The 20,055-nt window shown below is 39.2% G+C and overlaps 2 protein-coding genes across 2 annotated transcripts in view; both read right to left on the reverse strand.

Annotated features, from left to right (window-relative positions):
• LOC127428774 (spidroin-1-like) lies at positions 1-15,438 on the reverse strand. Its single transcript, XM_051677372.1, has 13 exons — positions 15,210-15,438; positions 14,773-14,823; positions 14,552-14,599; positions 14,276-14,458; positions 14,097-14,135; positions 13,803-13,982; positions 12,753-12,860; positions 12,571-12,618; positions 12,376-12,417; positions 12,180-12,245; positions 11,444-11,500; positions 11,200-11,256; positions 1-1,578 (listed from the first exon to the last, which is right to left on the reverse strand). The coding sequence occupies exons 1-13, from the start codon at positions 15,436-15,438 to the stop codon at positions 1,532-1,534; spliced, it is 1,155 nt and encodes a 384-aa protein (XP_051533332.1). The 3' UTR covers positions 1-1,531.
• Positions 15,241-20,055, reverse strand: part of LOC127428775 (elastin-like) — a 23,710-nt gene continuing 18,895 nt past the window's right edge. Inside the window, exons 32-38 of the mRNA XM_051677373.1 lie at positions 18,441-18,497; positions 18,217-18,300; positions 17,492-17,512; positions 16,109-16,162; positions 15,695-15,955; positions 15,514-15,652; positions 15,241-15,383 (exon numbers count right to left, since the gene is read on the reverse strand). Coding sequence (XP_051533333.1) covers positions 15,525-15,652; positions 15,695-15,955; positions 16,109-16,162; positions 17,492-17,512; positions 18,217-18,300; positions 18,441-18,497 — 605 coding nt within the window. The 3' untranslated portion in view covers positions 15,241-15,383; positions 15,514-15,524. The remainder of the gene's footprint in view (positions 15,384-15,513; positions 15,653-15,694; positions 15,956-16,108; positions 16,163-17,491; positions 17,513-18,216; positions 18,301-18,440; positions 18,498-20,055) is intronic.

A 20,055-nucleotide genomic window follows, 5' to 3' on the forward strand; every position in this document is an offset into this window, starting at 1 on the left:
GTATGATGGATAAAAGGCACAATTAAAATCAAAGGTCATACAAAAAATGTGAACTGGATGAAATTTCACAAAATTCAAAGTAACAAGTGCACAAAAGTGAAGATCAAGGTAAACAATGCAAAAAGACTCACTAAATGCATTGCCATTATCGGACGTTCAGGTCACATTTGAATTTATAGTTATAGCACTTATAGAAACACAGATACATCATTCACAACAAAAATTGCTTACAAACCCCAAAACTAATTAGGTCAAATGCATAGCTATCCTTACAAAACAACATTAACATAATTTAAAACATAAAAAAACAAGGTTTTACTAGGGTCAGGATACTAGATAAGAAGCCTTATGTTTCTGAGGTATCTTTGAAGAAATCTTGAAATCCTCAGTCTTGGCAGGTACTGTCACATGTAGGAATTACAAAAAGACTAAGATTTTGCATTCCTAGATCCCATTTCTTTGTGACTTTTTTCACTGTCTGAAGTCTAAAAATCGAAATGTGGATTCATGCACTCATACGCCAACAGTTATAAAGAGACGAGGCCCCCTTAACTTTACAATAGCAAAGAGAAGTGCATAGTGTTTGAAAAGGTGGCCAGAAAATATAGCTTAATGACACTGCTTCCTCCACTGACACAGTTTATCCTGAAATAGCAGCGACACGTCCCTATATGACATACAGCTCTGGAAAAAATTAAGAGACCACTCCAAATGTTCAGTTTCTCTGGATTTACTATATATAGGTATGTGTTTGAGTAAAATGAACATTTTTGTTTTATTCTATAAAGTACTGACAACAGTTCTCCCAAATTCCAAATAAAAATATTGTCATTTAGAGCATTTATTTGCAGAAAATGACAACTGGTCAAAATAACAAAAAAGATGCCGTGTTTTCAGACCTCGAATAATGCAAAGAAAAAAAGTGCATATTAAGTTTTAAACAGCACAATACTAATGTTTAAACTTAGGAAAAGTTCAGAAATCAATATTTTGTGGAATAACCCTGATTTTCAATCACAGCTTTCATGCGTCTTTGCACGCTTTCCACAAGTCTTTCACATTGCTGTTGGGTGATTTTATGCCACGCCTGGCTCAAAAATTCAAGCAGGAATTCAACAGACACTGGAATGGAATGGCTGCCATAAATGTAGAGATGCTGATTTAAGAAACATTTGGAGTGGTCTGTTAAATTTTTCCAGAGCTGTATGTCTGAATATATAGCTACTGAAATGAGTGTGAGCAACTGACTCATCCATAATTATACACTATCGATTGTTAGATTTGTAAAGGAAATGTATTGTGACATTATTATTAAGTAAAGGGAGCTTAGGCAGTGCAAAGAGTGCCCTGTGAGGTTCACATCACACTTGTTTAGGTCACACCTAATCATACAGCTGATAAAAATTCTTAATATTCCAAATCTCTCTCACATATTACATAAGGCACTTTTTTAATCAACTGTAAAAAAAAGTGCATTTGAGATCAGGCAGTAGCACCACTTGTTTATGAGGTCACATCTCCCGCTGGTGTCTCACTTCCTTCTCCTTCCGCAGTATTTGCCTTGACATCCTGCGCCCCCTAAAGGAAAAGACACAGCTAAGTCACCACTACCACCACTATTAAAGAAATGGGTTTAAAACAAGTTAACAGAATAGTTCACCCAAAAATGAAAATTTGCTGATAATTTACTCACCCTCAGGCCATCCAAGATGTATCTGAGTTTCTTTCTTCATCAAAACAGAATTCAAGATTTTTAAGGAGTCAGAAAGCGCATCATTTACATAGTTTTTTTTTTTAATTATTATTATTTTGAAATGATTTTTATTTTATTTTATATTGTTTTGAAATTGTTTTGGACTGTTTTGGTTTGTGAATGGCACAAGTTTCTCTTGTAAATAATGACGCGCTTCCTGCCTCCTCCTCCATGTGACGCGTGACCTTACCAACGAGCTTACGTCATCCCTCTCATGAGCGCACGTCACAGAGATGTACAGAAGCGAACATTTGTAGTTAAAAAGTATATAAGTATAGTTTTGTTTCTAAAAAATAATCAATCTTTTGTGTTCAGAAGAACTTTATTTGTCTACTGGAGTCATGTGGATTATTTTGATGCACCCTAAATATGCATTTTTGGACCGTCAAAAAATGGAGTACATTCACTTGCATTGTTTTAAAGAGGAGGCCTGAAATGAAATCCTAAAAGTCTTAAATTCTGTTTTGATGAAGAAAGAAACTCAGATACATCTTGGATGGCCTGGGGGTGAGTAATTTATCAGCAAATTGTCATTTTTAAGTGAACTATTCCTTTAAGTTCAATGGAAGTCTATAGGGCAAGGCATTTAGGAGAGTTTAAAAGGGTCATGACATGCCTTTATTTTTATTATTTTAAAATATTCCTTAAAGGATTAGTTCACCCAAAAATAAAAATTCAGTAATTATTTACTCACCCCTGTGTTGTTATAACCCCATATGACTTTCTTTCTTTTTCTAAACCCAAAGTGAGCAATTGTGAAAAAAATTTGTGCTCAGTGATGTCATACAGCGGCATTGTATGGTGACCACATCTTCAAGCTTCAAAAGAAGCAAAAGTATAATTCAGAAGTATAATAAATTATTCCATGAGACACATGATAGTTATGAAAGCATATGATAAGGTTTGGTGAAAAACAAACTGAAATCTAATGTACTATTTAGTGAAAATGTTCACTGACTGTTGATCTCCTGTGCATGTTCATGATAGGGCATAAGAGCAACAGTTCAAGCAGCCCCCTCGCGACACTGGGGCGTTCAAGTGAAAAACGTCTCTGGTTACACATGTAACCTCGGTTACCTGAGATGAAGGGATGAGACATTGCGGTAAATGCTTTTGGGGAAACCCTTGTATAATAATGGCAATCTTATGATTGGCAATGGTGTTTGAGCCCCACCTCTTTAGGCACGCAGTTGGCCTATATAAGCGGGTGCGCGAACACCATTTCTTCAGAATTTTCTGATTTAAGGACGAGAACCTCGAAACTCTGAAGTAGTAGTGCGGCCATGTTTCACAATGTCTCGTTCTCTTCATCTCAGGAAACCGAGGTTACATGTTGTAAGGGGGTTCAGTGGAAAGGAGGAGGCGAGAACCGACTTGACAACTTAAATAATAATTTAATAAACAATTTAAACAAAACACACAACCAAAAACACACAGTACAGCTGTCTGTAATTCTCTCTCTCTCTCGAACTGTCGTCCCCGGCCGCCTTTATCCCTCGCGCGCCCCATCAGGCTGATTAGGGACTGGGTGTGTCTCATTCCAGCCCGGCCCCGCCCTCCTCGGCTGTACGCATGTGTAACCTGAGATGTTCCCTATCGATTCAGTTCAGTCAACATTGCAGTAAACGCTTTTGGGGAAAATTACGCCGCATTACATGGCGTCATACCCTGAGAGATACACCAGGGTATAAACACTTGTAAAAGAATATGTATATGAGGTCATGGGTCGGCCAGGCGGTGACTTAATACAACATATTTCAAGTGTATAGAATAATGAATAACCCCACATGGTGACAACCAGATGGGAAGTTAATCTTAAATTGGGGATATATATATATATATATATATATATATATATATATATATATGAGTCATATAATACACACAGTATAAATTTAACTCCTACCAGAGGTAGGGAGGGAAGTGCTTGTGACTTCTAGTGGTAGTAAATTGGATAACAGCCTACACAGGTGGTTTTATTAAAATCGCATAAACGCTCCAGTGAGAGAGCATTTGCTTGGAGATGGACATGCCTTTTGTGCGTCCTTCATTACAAACAAAGATCTGATCTGACAGACTAAACTGGCTGGTGCGCTCCACATATGTGAGTAATGCGTTAACTGCTCATCATCTGAATTAAACAGTGAGGAAGAGAAGGCTTGTAGGTGGACTACCTGAGCCCTAAAGGGCGTGGAAAGCACCTTAGGCACATAGCCTTTTTTGGGTTTGATGGTGGCTTTTGAAAGCCCCAGTCCAAATTCCAGACATGAACTGTCAACCGACATTGCCTGTATATCACCAATATATACAGGGTCTTTATGGGTCTTTGCCACGTGAAGAGCACCGATCCGCAAACACATGCCATTTTAGTACATAGAGGCGTCTCGTGGACAGCGCTCTAGAATGCAAAATGGTGTTCACAGACTGAGCCAATTCAGGCTCGTTCGCTGCACTCCGTTCAGGGGCCATATGTGTATGTTCCACAGCTCTGGCTGAGGATGCCAAATTGTGCCCTGCGCTTTGGAGAGCAGATCCTTCCACAGCTGTATTTCCCATGGAGGGCCATCTAGTATCGCCATCATTTCCCGAAACCATGACTGGTTGGGCCATTTTGGCGCAAACAACAGAACCGTTTCTTTGTCCTCTCGGACTTTGCAGATGACAGAGTGAAGGAGACGTACCAGGGGAAACACATTTTTGCATTCCGCTGGCCACTTGTGGGCCAAGGCGTCCACCCCCAGTGGGGCTTGGGACATGGAGTACCAAAGCAGACAGTGGGCAGTCTCCGTGGAGGTGAATAGGTCGTCTTCCGCTTTGCAAACATTTCCCAAATCTCAGAATCATCTGAGGATGAAGGCCATTCCCCCGCCATCAGTCCTTGGCATGACAGCATGTCCGCTCCGCAGTTCAGACATTTTGAATGGGAGTTTTGCAAGCACGTGATTCAAGCATCTCAGATCTAAAATTGTCCAAAGCCTGCTGTCTTTTTTCGGAACGAGTAAAAAGCGCCTGTAAAATCCTTTATGAGCTTGGCAGTCTGAACCAATCTCGCGAGAAGATTGTGAATTTCTGCCCGTAACAGCGGCGTGTCTCGTAACGGAACCGAAGACGGCAGAATGCATTGAATCAAGGTGGCAGGCGCGCAAATTGGAGTGTTTAACCGTGCTCGATTGTTTTTTTCACCCAGTTTGACACACCTGTTAGAGCTCGCCACGCGTCTGTGTGGTGAGACAGTGGGTGCATCGATCCACTCTTTATAGGAGACGGAGCACCACACGCCAATGGGAAGTGGTTGAGCATAGTGTGCTGGATGTGAGAAACATGAAAAGAAATTGAGCCCTCTCTTTGAGAAAGTATGAGCGTCTCGTGCAGTCGCAACAAGCACTTTTCTTTTGTTTTTAACGCATTCTTTATTGGCAAACAACACACAGTAACAACAATTTGCACAACATCCCGGTCCCGGTGAAATTCGGCGGGAAGTGGAACAGCATGTGTGTCGAGCCAGGCTTCCAGACTCCTCTGGAGCCTTCCACTGCATTTCTGAAGAGGCTGTCAGGCGAGATAGGGGTGTTGAGCAGGGCAGCTTTTTCGGCGTCACGCATCTCCGTGAGCGTTAACCAGACATGCCGGACCAAAACCACTAGATTTTTCATCATTTTCCAGATGGCCTGTGCGGTAATCTTTGTAGCTCACAGCGCCAAATCTGTGGTGGTGCGGAGCTCTTTGAACATGTCAGGATTCGGGCCTTGTTCATCTAAATCTTTGAGGAACTTGGCCTGGAAGACTTGAAGCACTGCCATGCTATGGAGCACCGAGCCAGACTGGCCTGCCCCCATAATATGCTCTTCCAGCTAGTGCGCCGTCAGTTGGCACAGCTTGGAAGGGTTGGTGGGGTGAGGTTTCCAACTCATAGCAGTAGACGGAAAGAGATGATCTTCAACCGCCTCTTCAATAGGAGGAAGCTTAGCATATCCCTTTTCCTCCACGTTATCCACTTTTGTGAGGACCACATATCCGACCTGGACACGAGACTAGTAGGGCACGTACCAGGTCTTCGTGAGCTATTCGTAGACTTCCAGGAAGAATGGTGCAGTGTTCCGGGCCGTGGTCTGCTGGCGGCGGCCGGCCTGCGGGAGCCACTCATCTAGGCGAGATTTTACAGACTCCTCTGGAGGGGGCCACTCGAGACCGAGCTCCTCAACCACCTGTGCGAGGCTGCAACATCCTCCATGGACCATTCTCCCATGTCCGAAGCTGTGAGGGACACGGCATCATAATCACGTCAGACCCGCTGAATACAGATAGCCATAGATGGCCTGAGGTCATGTGTGTACTGCACTGGCGAGAACGCTGCGTGAGAAGATTGAGGAGCTTGTGGGGCTTGCGCCGGCATGAGATCCTCCTCAGATTTTTCCATCTCTACCTCACGGTCCTGCCATGCTTCCTCATGTGGTCCCTCGAGACTTAACACAGAGGAAGCGGTTGGGAAGGCACAGGAGGCGGAATCATCCCTCAGAACGAGGACGACCCTAGAGCGGAGCGTCCGGAGACTCATGTCTTCACAGTGAGGGCAGTCTGTCCCCATGAGAGCTGCTTCAACATGGGTTAGGCCCAGGCAGCAAACGCAGCTGTCACGTTGATCTGATGGAGCGATGAGTCGCTCGCATGAACACTTGCGATACAACATTTTAAAAAGACGTGTACACACAAGCGGCTCTTTATCGAGTGTTTTTTGTCACGTGGATGGAATATTATATTATATATATATATATATTTCAAAGGATACAGCTCCTGCCAGAATGCTGCGGGAAGCAGGTCGGTGTCTCGCTGAGGCGAAGAACCTGATGCTGGCGGCAAGGCTGAAAGACTCTGTAGGGCTTTACTGGTTGTTTAGATCAGTGTTACTATCAGAAATAATTAATAATTATTTCTGTAGTTATTAATTAATATTTAAATTAATTAATTGGATCTAACTCATTAAAACCTCATATGAGGCTCCAGTAAATGTAGTGTGCTACATTTAGGAGCAAGTTTGGTTATTAGCAATAATTAATAATTATCAAAGATAATTATTAATTATTAAAATCAATAGAACATTGATGAGAATCAATGTTAGCTTTTTTAATCCTTTATAATCAACAATTATCAAAGATAATCGTTAATTGTTAACATTGATGAAACATTAATTAAAATTAACACTAGCTTACTGATCATTCAAATTCAACAATCATCAAAGATAATTATCAATTATCAAAAATCAATAGAATATTAATAAGGATTAACATTGATGGGGCACCACCCTGGAATTAGGGACTAATAACCAAATAGTAAAACAGTCTCAATATTAGGTTGTTTTCTTAGGAAAATTGACATCCGAAGAATATCGATTTTCGGGAAAAAAAACAATGAGTGAAGGTTTGAATCCGAGCACTGACATATCGTCAGCATGACACAGGCGTATGCAAAACAAACCACAACACTTCTCTTTGTAATATAAACAAAGTTTATTTATGCAGTAATATCAATTATTAATTAATACAATGCAGTCAATAAACTTCCGACTTACAACTACAAACTAAACAGTGACATGATTAGATATGGAAATAAAATAATCCTATAACACATAAGGTGTGTGTGTGTGTGTGTGTGTGTGTGTGTGTGTGTGTGTGTGTGTGTGTGTGTGTGTAGTACGAGAAAGAGAGAGAGAGAGAGATTTGATTAAGTGACAGCCCTAAAGCCAATTTCACGATCGTGGGAGAGAAAGCAGCTGTGTTTATCACTCAGAGACGTGGTGGACGGCTTGTAACAGTCCCGCGTTATTTGACTCTTTAATGGATGAACTCAGTTTCTGTCTCACCCGCGATGGCGAAATTGCACAACAGTCCAATTTGGTTGGACCACAATACAGCAAAACAAATTTGTGATAATTAATACCCTGAGTATTAATAATGAGCGGACATGGCGGTCCATAAACTGTACAAGCAAAAACCTTGAAACACAAGAATAACACACTATAATATTCTATCTCTGCCCAGACATAAACCTCTTACTTTAATCGCATGAGGACACAGGTAGAATGTGTTTTCCTCCGTCCTTTAACTTTGACCCGGTTCCTTGAGGCTCGTGTGATGATGGCAGGCCGTTTCCTCGCTCTGTCAGCGGGCGGTACAGCTGTTGATTGTCGGCGGGTGGTACGGCTGTTGATTGTCGGCGGGTGGTACGGCTGTTGATTCTCGGCGGGCTGGCGGAGAACTCAGAAATGTCGACTTGATTGAAGATGGAAGAGAAATCTTTAATCTCTTCACTTCTGTAGGCAAACAGATGAAGATGCGAATTGCTCGGCGGTCTCCTTCGGATCCGTTAGAGTGTTTGGTTGAACACAGAGTAATCTCAACTCATCCAGCGAGATGGAGATTGTATGGCTACAGTTTCAAGTCGGACATTACTTCCTTGTGCCACGAGGTTGCACCTGAGAGCAGAAAAAAACTACGTCTATATTCGGTGAACAAAGTCGCTGGAAGTAAATTCTGGAAGCATTTCAGAGGTATTTCAACTCCTGATGATGTCATGTTTGAGGGATGTTCTGTTGTATGCCTCATCCAGTAGGAGTTGAGAGTTCAATCCTTTAGTGAGCAAGGCTTCATGGATTTGTAGTCTGTTTTGGACTCCCTTTGTTTGATTTTGGCGCGATTTTTATCAGTAAAATTTACAACTTGGAAGGTGGGGGCTTGAGTTAGGTTTTTACGGCCTGCCTTTGTCTTCTATCTGAATACATGAGGCCCAACAACTCTTTGCCGAAACACTATAGGGGGTGGGTGAATCTTTTGCTGCAGGTGCTGAGATTCAGGCAATGAACATACTGACAAGTCTGCAGGGAAGTCCCATCCACTGGAGGGTGTCCGGCGATGGCAAACAGAGGGCTGTTCAAGACGAAATGATTGTTGTAGTCAAGATGAGACGATGTCGGTCTTGATGGAAGAAAATTCTGAAGAAATGGTGTTCACGCCCGCTTTTATAGGCCAACTATGCGCCTAAAGGGGTGGGAGAAGAGAAGAATTTCCCCAAAAGCGTTTACCACAATGTCGAGTGAACTGAATCGATAGGGAACTCGTTTGTTTATCTAAAAACAGGTCCGCAACAGCGATAGTGACAACAGAATACAACTCTGCTGCACAAAAAACAGAGAATAGATCTTACTAAACATGTCTGAAGAGTTTGTTGTGGAAGAATTTATGCATTTCTATGCCCAGCCTTATTCTTTTTTAAGGAGTACTCGGAAATCAAACAGAAATATAGGGGAGGCTACAAGCAGCCACAGTCACACCATGTCCTAAACCGATGGCAAACGACACACTATAAAAGGTATATTTTCTATGTTCATCAGAGTTTTTATCCTAACAAGCCATGACGAGCAATGGTACAGTCTATTGATTGCTTGTTTTTTATTTTTTGGCACTGGTCCAAAAATAATATATTTTATAGATAGTATCTCAAGATCCGGTTAAAAACGACTTGATTTTGACCGAGAATGTTACACCTACTGAATGTTTTTGCGGAGGTCTCACTGTCAGGTCTGCCACAAATACTCACCAGTTCAGAATGGAGAAGAGCTTACAGACATTCCCGGCTACTCCATCTGTCTGTTTGATTGAGGACTCCGGTTCAAAAAAATATGGATGGGCTGTGTTGTGTTCTGTTGTCACTATCGCTGTGGCAGACCTTTTTTTAGATAAACAAAAGAGTTTTCCCTTGAACACTCCATGTCGCGAGGGGGCTGCGTGAACTGTTGCTCTCATACTCTATCATGAACACGCACAGGAGATCAATGGTCAGTGAAAATTTTCACGAAATAATGCATTGGATTTCGGTTTGTTTCTCAACATACCTTATAGTATGCTTTCATAACAATCATGAGTCTCATGGAATAATTTATTATACTTCTGAATTATACTTTCGCATTCTTTTGAAGCTTGAAGAGGTAGTCACCATAAACTGCCATTGAATGACATTACTGAGCACAACATTTTTTCACAATTTCTCCCTTTGTGTTAAGAAAAAGAAAGAAAGTCATATAGGTTTATAACAATACAGGGGTAAGTAAACAATGACTGAATTTTTATTTTTGGGTGAACTATCCCTTTCATATCCCTCCCTATCATATCTTTGTAAAACATGATCATTTTCCACTCTCAATTTGACCCTTTGTCAGGAACACTCGGTTTTGGTGCTGCTTCTCCTTTAAGACTTGACAGTAAACGCCCACTGTTTTGATTGGCTCTCTGCTCTTGACTGACCTGCTCTAACTACTTGCCATCTCACTGCTCACCACTGGTGGACGGGCTATGGAAGTAATAAGGTAAAGTAGTCGTTGATGTGTTATTGTGGAGGCGGTAAGAGATGCAAATGTCTACCACATTGTGACATAACAATGTGGAGGAAGTAGAGAATTAATGATTTTGGCAGCTTGGTTTCAACAAATGCTCTTTTTGCAGTGAGGAGGAAGTTTTGAGTTCTGAAAATTGCAGTATGTTTTTATAATACAATAACCTCATATATGTCAAATGATCAAGGGAAATTTGATTCCTCAAGCTTATTCTGGTGCAATGCCTTGCTCTAATGTAATTTTTGCACTCAATGGATTGATTTCCTTGGCTTTAGTAAACTACTGGTTGTACATTAAAAATACTTTTGCTTGTTAAAGGGATAGTTCACCCAAAAATGAAAATTCTCTCATCATTTACACACCCTCATACCATCCCATATGTGTATACATTTCTTTCTTCTGCTTAACGCAAACAAAGCTTTTTAGAAGACTGTTTCAGCTCTGTAGGTCCATACAATGCAAGTGAATGGTGTCCAGACCTTTCAAGCTCCAAAAATCCCATAAATGCAGCATACAAGTAATCCATACGACTCCAGTGGTTAAATCCATGTCTTCAGAAGTGATATGATAGGTGTGGGTGAGAAACAGATCAATATTTAAATCTTTCTTTACCATAAATCTCCACTTTAACTTTCTGAAAGTAAAAGTGGAGATTTATAGTAAAAAAAGGACATCAATATTTATCTGTTTCTCTCCCAAAATGGTTACATTGCTTCGGAAGACATGGATTAAACCACTGGAGTCATATGTAATACTTATATGCTGCATTTATGTGCTTTTTGGGCCTTCAAAGTTCTGGTCAAAATTCATTTCATTGTATGGAACTACAGAGCTGAAATATTCTTCTAAAAATCTTTGTTTGTGTTCTACAGATAAAAGTCATACACATCTGGGATGGCATGAGGGTGAGTAACTAATGAGAGAATTTTCATTTTTGGGTGAACTATCACTTTAATTTATATTTCTGGTTATGAAAACTCAAAAGTCAATGTTTTAACAGGTTTTTGCTGCACGGTGCATAAAAAAAAAATGGGAATTGAGAGAAGTGTGTTTATATTTGTACCTCTGTAGCCTCCTGCACCTAGAAAGCCTTGAAGAGCTGCATATTTGGCTGCTTTTGCTATAAAAAATAAAAACAAATAAAAAATGATAATAAATACATAAATACATAAAAACCATAATGATGGCTGTGGATAATGGATTGCTTTCTCCCAAACTGTAAGTCTTAAATATTAATTTCTGCTGTATTAGTGTATATATAGTAATGAACAATATGTTTGTCGTGCTGTAATAGTGGCATTTCTTACATTGCTGAGGTGTAAGTGGTGCGGTTCCAGGTCCCCCCACACCAGTGCCTCCATAACCTATAATGTAATGTGAACAGGACTTATTGATTATTCTGAATCAATTGCAGCAATTGATTCAATAAATTCCACAACTGATTTCCGAAACTAAAATTCATCCTTTGTATTGAACTGTAAGGAACAAGAGTGTTGTTAGGCCTGTCCTCTGAATTTTGTTAAGGCATAATATTTCACTATAGAACACTTGTGATGAAAGTTTTAAGGATCAGGTTTTGTCAGGGGGCCTGGGTAGCTCAGCGAGTATTAACGCTGACTACCAACCCTGGAGTTGCAAGTTCGAATCCAGATCATGCTGAGTGACTCTAGCCAGGTCTCCTAAGCAACCAAATTGGCCCAGTTGATAGGGAGGGTAGAGTCACATGGGGTAACCTCCTCGTGGTTGCTATAATGTGGTTCACTCTCGGTGGGACACGTGGTGAGCTGTGCATGGATGCCACGATGTATAGTGTGAAGCCTCCACACACGCTAGGTCTCTGTGGTAACGCGCTCAACAAGCCACGTGATAAGATGTGCAGACTGACGGTCTCAGACGTGGAGGCAACTGAGATTCGTCCTCCGCCACCCAGATTGAGGCGAGTCACTACGTCACCACGAGGACTTAGAGCACATTGGGAATTGGGCATTCCAAATTGGGGAGAAAAGGGGAGAAAAAATAAGGATCAGGTTTTGTCTTCATTACCTGGATATGGTTGTTGATATCCACCGCCAGGACCTACACCGGTTCCATATCCTGGCACTACACCACCTGCAAGATAAACAGATGGAACTCTGTCTCCTGACATCTGCTCTTTCAAACACTTCTTACAGTACATGCAATCAAGAGGACAACAAAAGGTGTATAAGGAGAATTGTGGAATGATGTAATAATGGCTCACCTGGCTGATAACCTTGACCACCCAAGGCACCTGTGCCAAAACCTTTAAAAGAGGACACAGATTAAATCAAAAAGGAAATAAGTATAATTCATCCAAGCAACCTCACAGCATAAGGAGGCATATTACAAGTACTCATTCAGTTGATGAGACAGATTTTGACAAAAATCATGCACAACACTGAGTAAATTAATATACCTGATTTACCAGGTTTCCCTGTTCCTGCTCCCCCTGGGTACCTGAGACCTGAGAACAGCCAAAATATATAAAAATGAAGACCTTTTGATTCAAACTTTAAATGTAATTTCCATCTAGTGTGAAATATAATTCAGTTTAAGTGACAATGTTGAATACAAAGGTAATAATCCACAATAGTTTACCTCCACCCGTTCCTACTGGGCTTCCAGGACCTCCTCCTAGACCTCCTGGACCCCCACCGACTCCTCCAAGACTTCCTACACCTCCAGCTTGACCTACACCTCCATACCCTACAATACATGCAACATGTCAAATACATTAATATCATGTTCATCATTATCTCAAATTATGTCAGTAAAGTAGTATTCCACAATGTTTCAATTTTTGTAAATAATCTGTCAAATTCAGAATTTGTACTGTATCTCTGCCATTTTCCAACACAAACTGATTATTTTTTCATGGTAAATATAATTAAGACATAAATTTCCTAGCACCATCTAGCACTCTGCGCATGTGTCAAGCACTAGGAAGTGTAATCGAGCTTGAAATCATAATTATGCCTAAAGACTGCAAGGGCAAGATGTACAATGAAAAAGGAGTTACATATTGGTCTGTTCTCACCCAAAACTGATTTGATCACTTCAGAAGACATTGATTACTTCACTGGAGTCTTAAAGATTACATTTATGCTGCATCTATCTCTTTTTTGGAGCTTCAAAGGCCTGATCACCATTCACTTGCATTGTATGGATATATAGAGCTGAGGTATTCTTCAAAAAATCTTTGTTTGTGCTCAGCAGAAGAAAGAAAGACCTACACATCTGGGATGGCATGAGGGTGAGTAAATAAAAGAATTTACATTTTTGGGTGAACAATACCTTTAACCCTGTTAGTCTTTGTGTATTTAATACCCCATGTTCTCTGTGTCTTTGTCAGTTCTTGTCCATTCATGGCTGTAGTGTTTGAGTTTATTTTTAGTTTTTTTAGTTAAAATTAAATGCTGCAGTTAGATGATGTTCTTCTCATCTCTCATCTCTGCAAACATTACAATCAGTTAATGCATTTTATGTGAAGATGGATATGCATAATCATTTAATGTATTTTGGCATCGCTTTCTTGTCATTTATAATTACCTGTCATCTAACCAAAAATGTTTTCCAGGAAATTGTATAATCAAATTGCATTGCAATATTGTCAGATTTTTGCTTGATGTATATTAAATTATGTCATACCTGCACCTTGTCCACCCAGTCCTCCAACTCCTCCAGGACCTCCCCCAACAACTCCTGTTCCAACTCCCAGACCACCACCAATGCCTCCAGGACCTCCACCAGTACTTCCTGGTCCTACTCCTAAACCTCCACCAATACTTCCTCTTCCAGCCCCACCCAGTGTTCCAGCTCCTCCATAGCCTGATAACACAACAACATAAACCAAAGGTTTATTATTATAAGTTGTTTCTAGCCTACACAGGTTTGGCTATTTTAATGTTTATTGCAAGTGCTGACTGAAATTATTGTACATACTTTTAGGTGGCTTTATTGTGTCAGGACCATAACCAAGCCCTTAAAAAAATATTTAAACATTATACATTATAAAAATTAGCTGTTTAAAAGTTTATATTGTAAAAAAATAAAATATGGAACATTACTATATGTGAAGTTATGAAGGAAACTGAGCATTTGTAAACACATCAGAAACTCACCACCAAATCCGGTCCCTCCAAGTCCACCAGCACCACCTGGGCCTCCACCGTATCCACCAGGGCCTCCACTGTATCCACCTGCGCCTCCACCGTATCCACCTGGTCCACCCCCATAGCCACCAGGTCCTGCTCCATATCTGCCTGGGCCTCCAAGCCCACCAAGTGTGCCAGCGGCCCCATAAACTTACACAAAAGTGATAAAGACGTTATTTTAAAACAAGATTTCTTGCTTTTTCATTGTAAGAATAGTGGAATAGCAAGAATATTGTCTGATACCTTTTCCTTGTTTGCTGCCCACTGCAGCCCCACTTGGGAATCTGAGACCTATAAAAGATGAGCAGATACTCCTCTAAGATTAGAAAACCAGAATTATATTTACTGGTGTGTAAAATAAGAATATACTGGAAAAAAACCGGAGAACAACAGTCATCAGACAGGATAATTATCTATTTGTTTTCTGTTTGTTCTTTGAGAAGAGAGTAACTGAAGAAAATTACCAGTCCCTGGCAGGATCCCACCAGCTCCTAAACTTCCAGCTCCACCATAACCTACAAAGGATTTATAAATCCTTATACACAAGCTAATCATAGTCTATTTATAAATATTAAGCTGTTTAAAGTTTACAATTTGTTGACTTTGTTATATCTAAAGTTATTTTAGTGCACTTTAAATAATCTAAGTTTTCATTAATGCATTTGACAAACACTATTATCCACAGCAAATTACAGTGCATTCAATGTATACATTTTATCAGTATGTGAGTTCCCTGTTCATAGAACCCATGTCTTGGGCATTGCTAGTGCCATTCCCTACCAGTTGTGCTTCAGAAACTATGTTAAGTTTACATTTATTTCTTTTAAAAATTAAATTATGTTTAAATGTAATAAGCACTGCATAATAAAATGTCTCTTGAGCTAATCAATGCTTTAATTACTTTTGCCTGGTTTCTGTGCTCCAAAACCTGTGCCTGCTCCAACTCCTGTGCCTATACCTCCTGGTAGCAGACCACCACCTTCAGGCAGAAGTCCAGCTCCACCCACTCCAGCTGGACCAGCTCCACCCACTCCTCCAACACCTAGAGTTCCTGTTCCACCAGCACTGCCATAAACTATTAGAAGAAAATTGATTTTAATATTTTTACTACATTCCTCATTTTCACACATATTCACAGAGAAAGCTACAAAAGTACATAAGTACAAAGTAAATTTTACAGAGTCAGGATTTTTATTGCAAATAACCTTTAGGGGGTTTAACTCCTTCTGGAACTCCACCCACTCCTCCTGGAACTCCACCAACTCCTCCTGGAACTCCTACCCACTCCTCCTGGAACCCCACCTACTCCTCCTGGAACCCCACCCACTCCTCCTGGAACTCCACCTACTCCTCCTGGAACTCCACCCACTCCTCCTGGAACTCCACCTACTCCTCCTGGAACTCCACCCACTCCTCCTGGAACCCCACCTACTCCTCCTGGAACTCCACCCACTCCTCCTGGAACTCCACCTACTCCTCCTGGAACTCCACCCACTCCTCCTGGAACTCCACCTACTCCTCCTGGAACTCCACCCACTCCTCCTGGAACTCCACCCACTCCTCCTGGTCCTCCAGTAGCACCACCAAGTCCTCCTTCAATAGTACCTGGAGTATCTCCACGTCCAGCAATGGCAACACCTCCAATGCCTACAATAAAATAAATAAAATATAAAGCATCCGGGGTTATTAAAATTTTAATAAAAAAAAAAATGGATCAGTAGCACTGTACTTACATATTAAAAGCACCTGCTTATTTGAATATATTGAGACAGTTATAGTAATGGGAAAAGTATGAATTACCTGGGGGTTTTAGTGGTTTGGCCCCGGGTAGTGTACTACTATCACCAATTCCACCTAAGCAAAACATATTTAATTCTTAAGAATTTATAATTGATTTCAAATACATTTAGCTTTCTGGCTAACCTGGACCAACACCATCTGTAAACACAAGCTCTTAAACACAAAATCTACTTGAGATTCTCTCTGAATGTGTACGGCTACAATAAAGATATGTATTTGAATTTCATTCTAAAAGATTTCTTCATTTAAAAAAAAAAAAATGTAGTGTGCATGGGGAAAAAAGTCACTAAGTTATAATCTAGGTTTACTACATCAGCATACATGGGACTCTTCTCACCTCAAGAGGGAGCTGCAAAACAAGCTGTCTGTCCAAAGCTTAAATAGTGTAAATCTAAACTCATAATTATCTATATTAGATTAATTACAGGGTGTCGATTGCACGTTTTGAATACGATGTAAGGAAATAATTCAAATGAATTGGAAATACTTAAAGATAAAATAAATATATAAATAAATAAACACTGGGATGAACAAAGCCAGCAATAGAAAGAACTAAGAAAATCATTTTGAGCTTAGTAATCAAACGTGCATTTTCAGCAGACATTTTCTGATGTTGTGAAAGGAAAATATAACTTGCTGGTCGTGGCACTCCTGTTCCAGCTGAAAAGATGAGATTGTGAATTCAAGTAACTAACAACTTTCTCACTCTTTTACAAACCATTTTAACATTGCCACTTAATTAGCATTAATACATAGTAATTTTATACATTTTAACATGTTCAGTTGGTATTACAAGAAAAATAAGTGTCTTTGTTCATCAGTGGTGCATCTTAACTTTGTATCACAGCTTAATTTGCCCATGTCTCATTTATGGCAAAATGCCCTAATCCAATTCTGTTGCCTTTCATTATTCTGGAATACATACTTTTATGTTATATACTTTTATATTGCCAAAATATCAACATCTATAAGCAATTTTAAACAAAGACGGAGGGCAACCCTGATTAATGTATCTACTCTCTAAACATCATCATATAATGTCTCATGCACTCACACTTTCTGAATTAGGCTACTTTTGTTTAGTTTATGTTGTTTTTCTGAATATTTCATTTATTTTTTGTTTTTGTACTGTTCTAACTTGCAGTGCATGCATGTAATTGACAAGAATTCATATAAGCTTAACTAGATTTCAAATCTCTCCTGCACATATTTCTCTTATATTGTGTGGTCTTGTATTGTTTTTTTGTTTTTTGTTTTTATAATAATAATAATAATAATTATTATTATTATTTGATGTTGCAAGCAAACAAGCAAGCAAGCAAAAAAAAAAAAAAAAAAAAAGAAAACCTCATCAACGTGTAGTAATAAAAATCAGAAACATACCTGGAGTTGATCCAGGCACTCCTAAAACATGAACAGAAATATGATCAATCATTTAATAGTTAAGTTCATATGTACTGCAGCTTTGCAAAATGCACATTTCAACACTCTATAAGTCATTATAAATCATTTGGAACATACACAATACAGCAAGAGTATTTGAGTCTATGAGAACAAGCAATTATTGGATTTGTTCTTCCTGTTGACAACAAATCTGTGACCCAGTAATCTTACCATCTGATGCATTTGCTGTATTATGGTGCAATAATATCAGTTTCATTCTACAAATAACTTTCAGCTTTTAAACCATTTGTCCTATAAAGACACATTTGTAAGCATAACCTTCTCACAGTTGGCAGTGTAAGTACATTTAAAGACAATGGATAGGCAGTGTAAAACAGAAAGTGTGAATTTGAGAGATTGATGTTAAGCAGCACCTGACACCTTAATTCAAGCACCTTCAAATCTCCTCCCTTATCTGTTCAGTGGTAAAGAAAATGAAAGTGTGATGTTATGGGGAAAGATAAGCCATGCTAGAAAGATGAAGCTATGGCCTAATCAAACTAAAACATATGATACTTCAGCAGTGTGACCAACCTGCACTCAGTGAATAGTGCAGTTGGCCAGTAATTGTGCCTGAAGAACCACAATCAAGCTGGTGAGCTTTTAATGGCTGTATTGCATATTTGACATATTTTCTATGAGCGTAGAGATCAGCATATGTGTACCTGGTTTTGCTCCAGCTAAGATGGGTATTCCGGTCCCAGTAACTCCACCAAGTCCATCACCATCAGTTGGCCCAACAGTAACACCTGAAAAAGAATAAAGCAAATAATAAAAATAAATAAATCAATAATAATAATAATAATAAAAATAGTAATTACCACTCAGTTCCCACAACTTAAAAAGTGAAATACCTCATTAATCATTTAATAGCTTGACTTGGTCATACCTTCACCAGGGCCACCTCCAATGGACACACCTGATCCCTCTATTGGCCCTCCAGATTCTGTTAAGTTAAAACGATCATAAAATAAAACAAACTGCTAAAAGGTGGAAATGCCTGGTCACTTTTTCTTTAAATGTTAAAACAACAAATGTTTTATCACAGATGCAGAAGTTTACGTTGGCTAAAGGACACAATAAAAGTAGACAACGTTACATGACTTTCAAATCTGAAGAAGATTTAACACAAATGTGCAGGGTCTTGAACAGTTACTACAGACTGGCAAATGTAAAATTACTGTTCTTGTGAAAGACTCAATTTTAAAAGTGCACTCAGTAAGTTTTTGTTCACGTTGTCTTGGACTTGCACTGACACCTAGCGGTGTGGATGCAGAATAATTTAAAATCAATAGTTTTCAGTTTCAGATGCCATTGTAGAAATTCACTATTCACAGCCAGCCATGATTAATTGAATCCAAGAGTGAAAGTGTCCAATAATAGGGTGGTTACTGAGATTAAGCGAGTATTATTCGGCTGATCATGTGATTCTAACATGGCAGCTCCCATGTGCCGACCCTCTACATATAGAATAAAAGAGCTTTTATAAGGTTACTGACTAAAGTCTTCATTTCATGTGAGTGGTCATGATTTTAGACATTGGTTTCAAAATGACAATTAATTTCTTTAGAAGTAAAACTTTTTAAATTAGGAAAAAATTACTGTGTGCACCTTTTTATGCCTTTGTCCAATTTATTTGTATAATGTACACCACAAACTTTGACTGCTTCACCAGCAAATTTGTATTACCTGGACATTTGTACAAAAGTTTTTTTAGTTACAATTTACTGTAGTAACAATACAGTTAGTTAAATTTTATTGGATTTATTCAGGGATTACAGTACTTTACATTACTGTACAAACTTGACTACTTTAAAGTCACAGATTTTTTTTTTAATATTGCGCTGCCACCTAACCTTTGGAGCTTTTGTTCCACCTGTGTGTTCAGAAAATTATTGAAATTACTATGGAGGAATAAACTAACAACTCAGCTATTTTTTATATTATATATTAAGTTCATATATTTAATATTATATATTTAATATTATATATATATATATATATATATATATATATATATATATATATATATATATATATATATAGACTGTATATATACAGTCGCAAGAAAAACTATGCAAACCCTTTTGAATGAACTGCATTTATAAATAAATTTGTCTTAAAATCTGGTTTGATCTTTATCTAAGTTGCAATAATGAACAAACACAATCTGTTTTAACTAATAACACAAACGTTATTGTATTGTTCTTGTATATATTGAATACATATCATTCAAACCTTCACAGTGTAGGCTGGAAAAAGTATGTGAACCCCTATGCCAGGCGTATTGAACTGGTGGCCTGTGGGCAAAATTCGGCCCGTTTGAAATTTTCAGTGGCTCACGTGAGGTTGTCAGTTTTCTTAGGGGCTGTTCACACCAAACGCATTTTGTGTCTGATCGCGCTGATTTTCAATTGTTTTCATGTGTAAACTTCTGCGTGACAGATGTCGCACTAGGTCTCTGTGTTTTTACAATGTCTTGTGGAGAAGCGCCACATTTTTAG

The sequence above is a fragment of the Myxocyprinus asiaticus genome, chromosome 38, assembly GCF_019703515.2.
Source record: "Myxocyprinus asiaticus isolate MX2 ecotype Aquarium Trade chromosome 38, UBuf_Myxa_2, whole genome shotgun sequence".
Taxonomy (NCBI): domain Eukaryota; kingdom Metazoa; phylum Chordata; class Actinopteri; order Cypriniformes; family Catostomidae; genus Myxocyprinus; species Myxocyprinus asiaticus.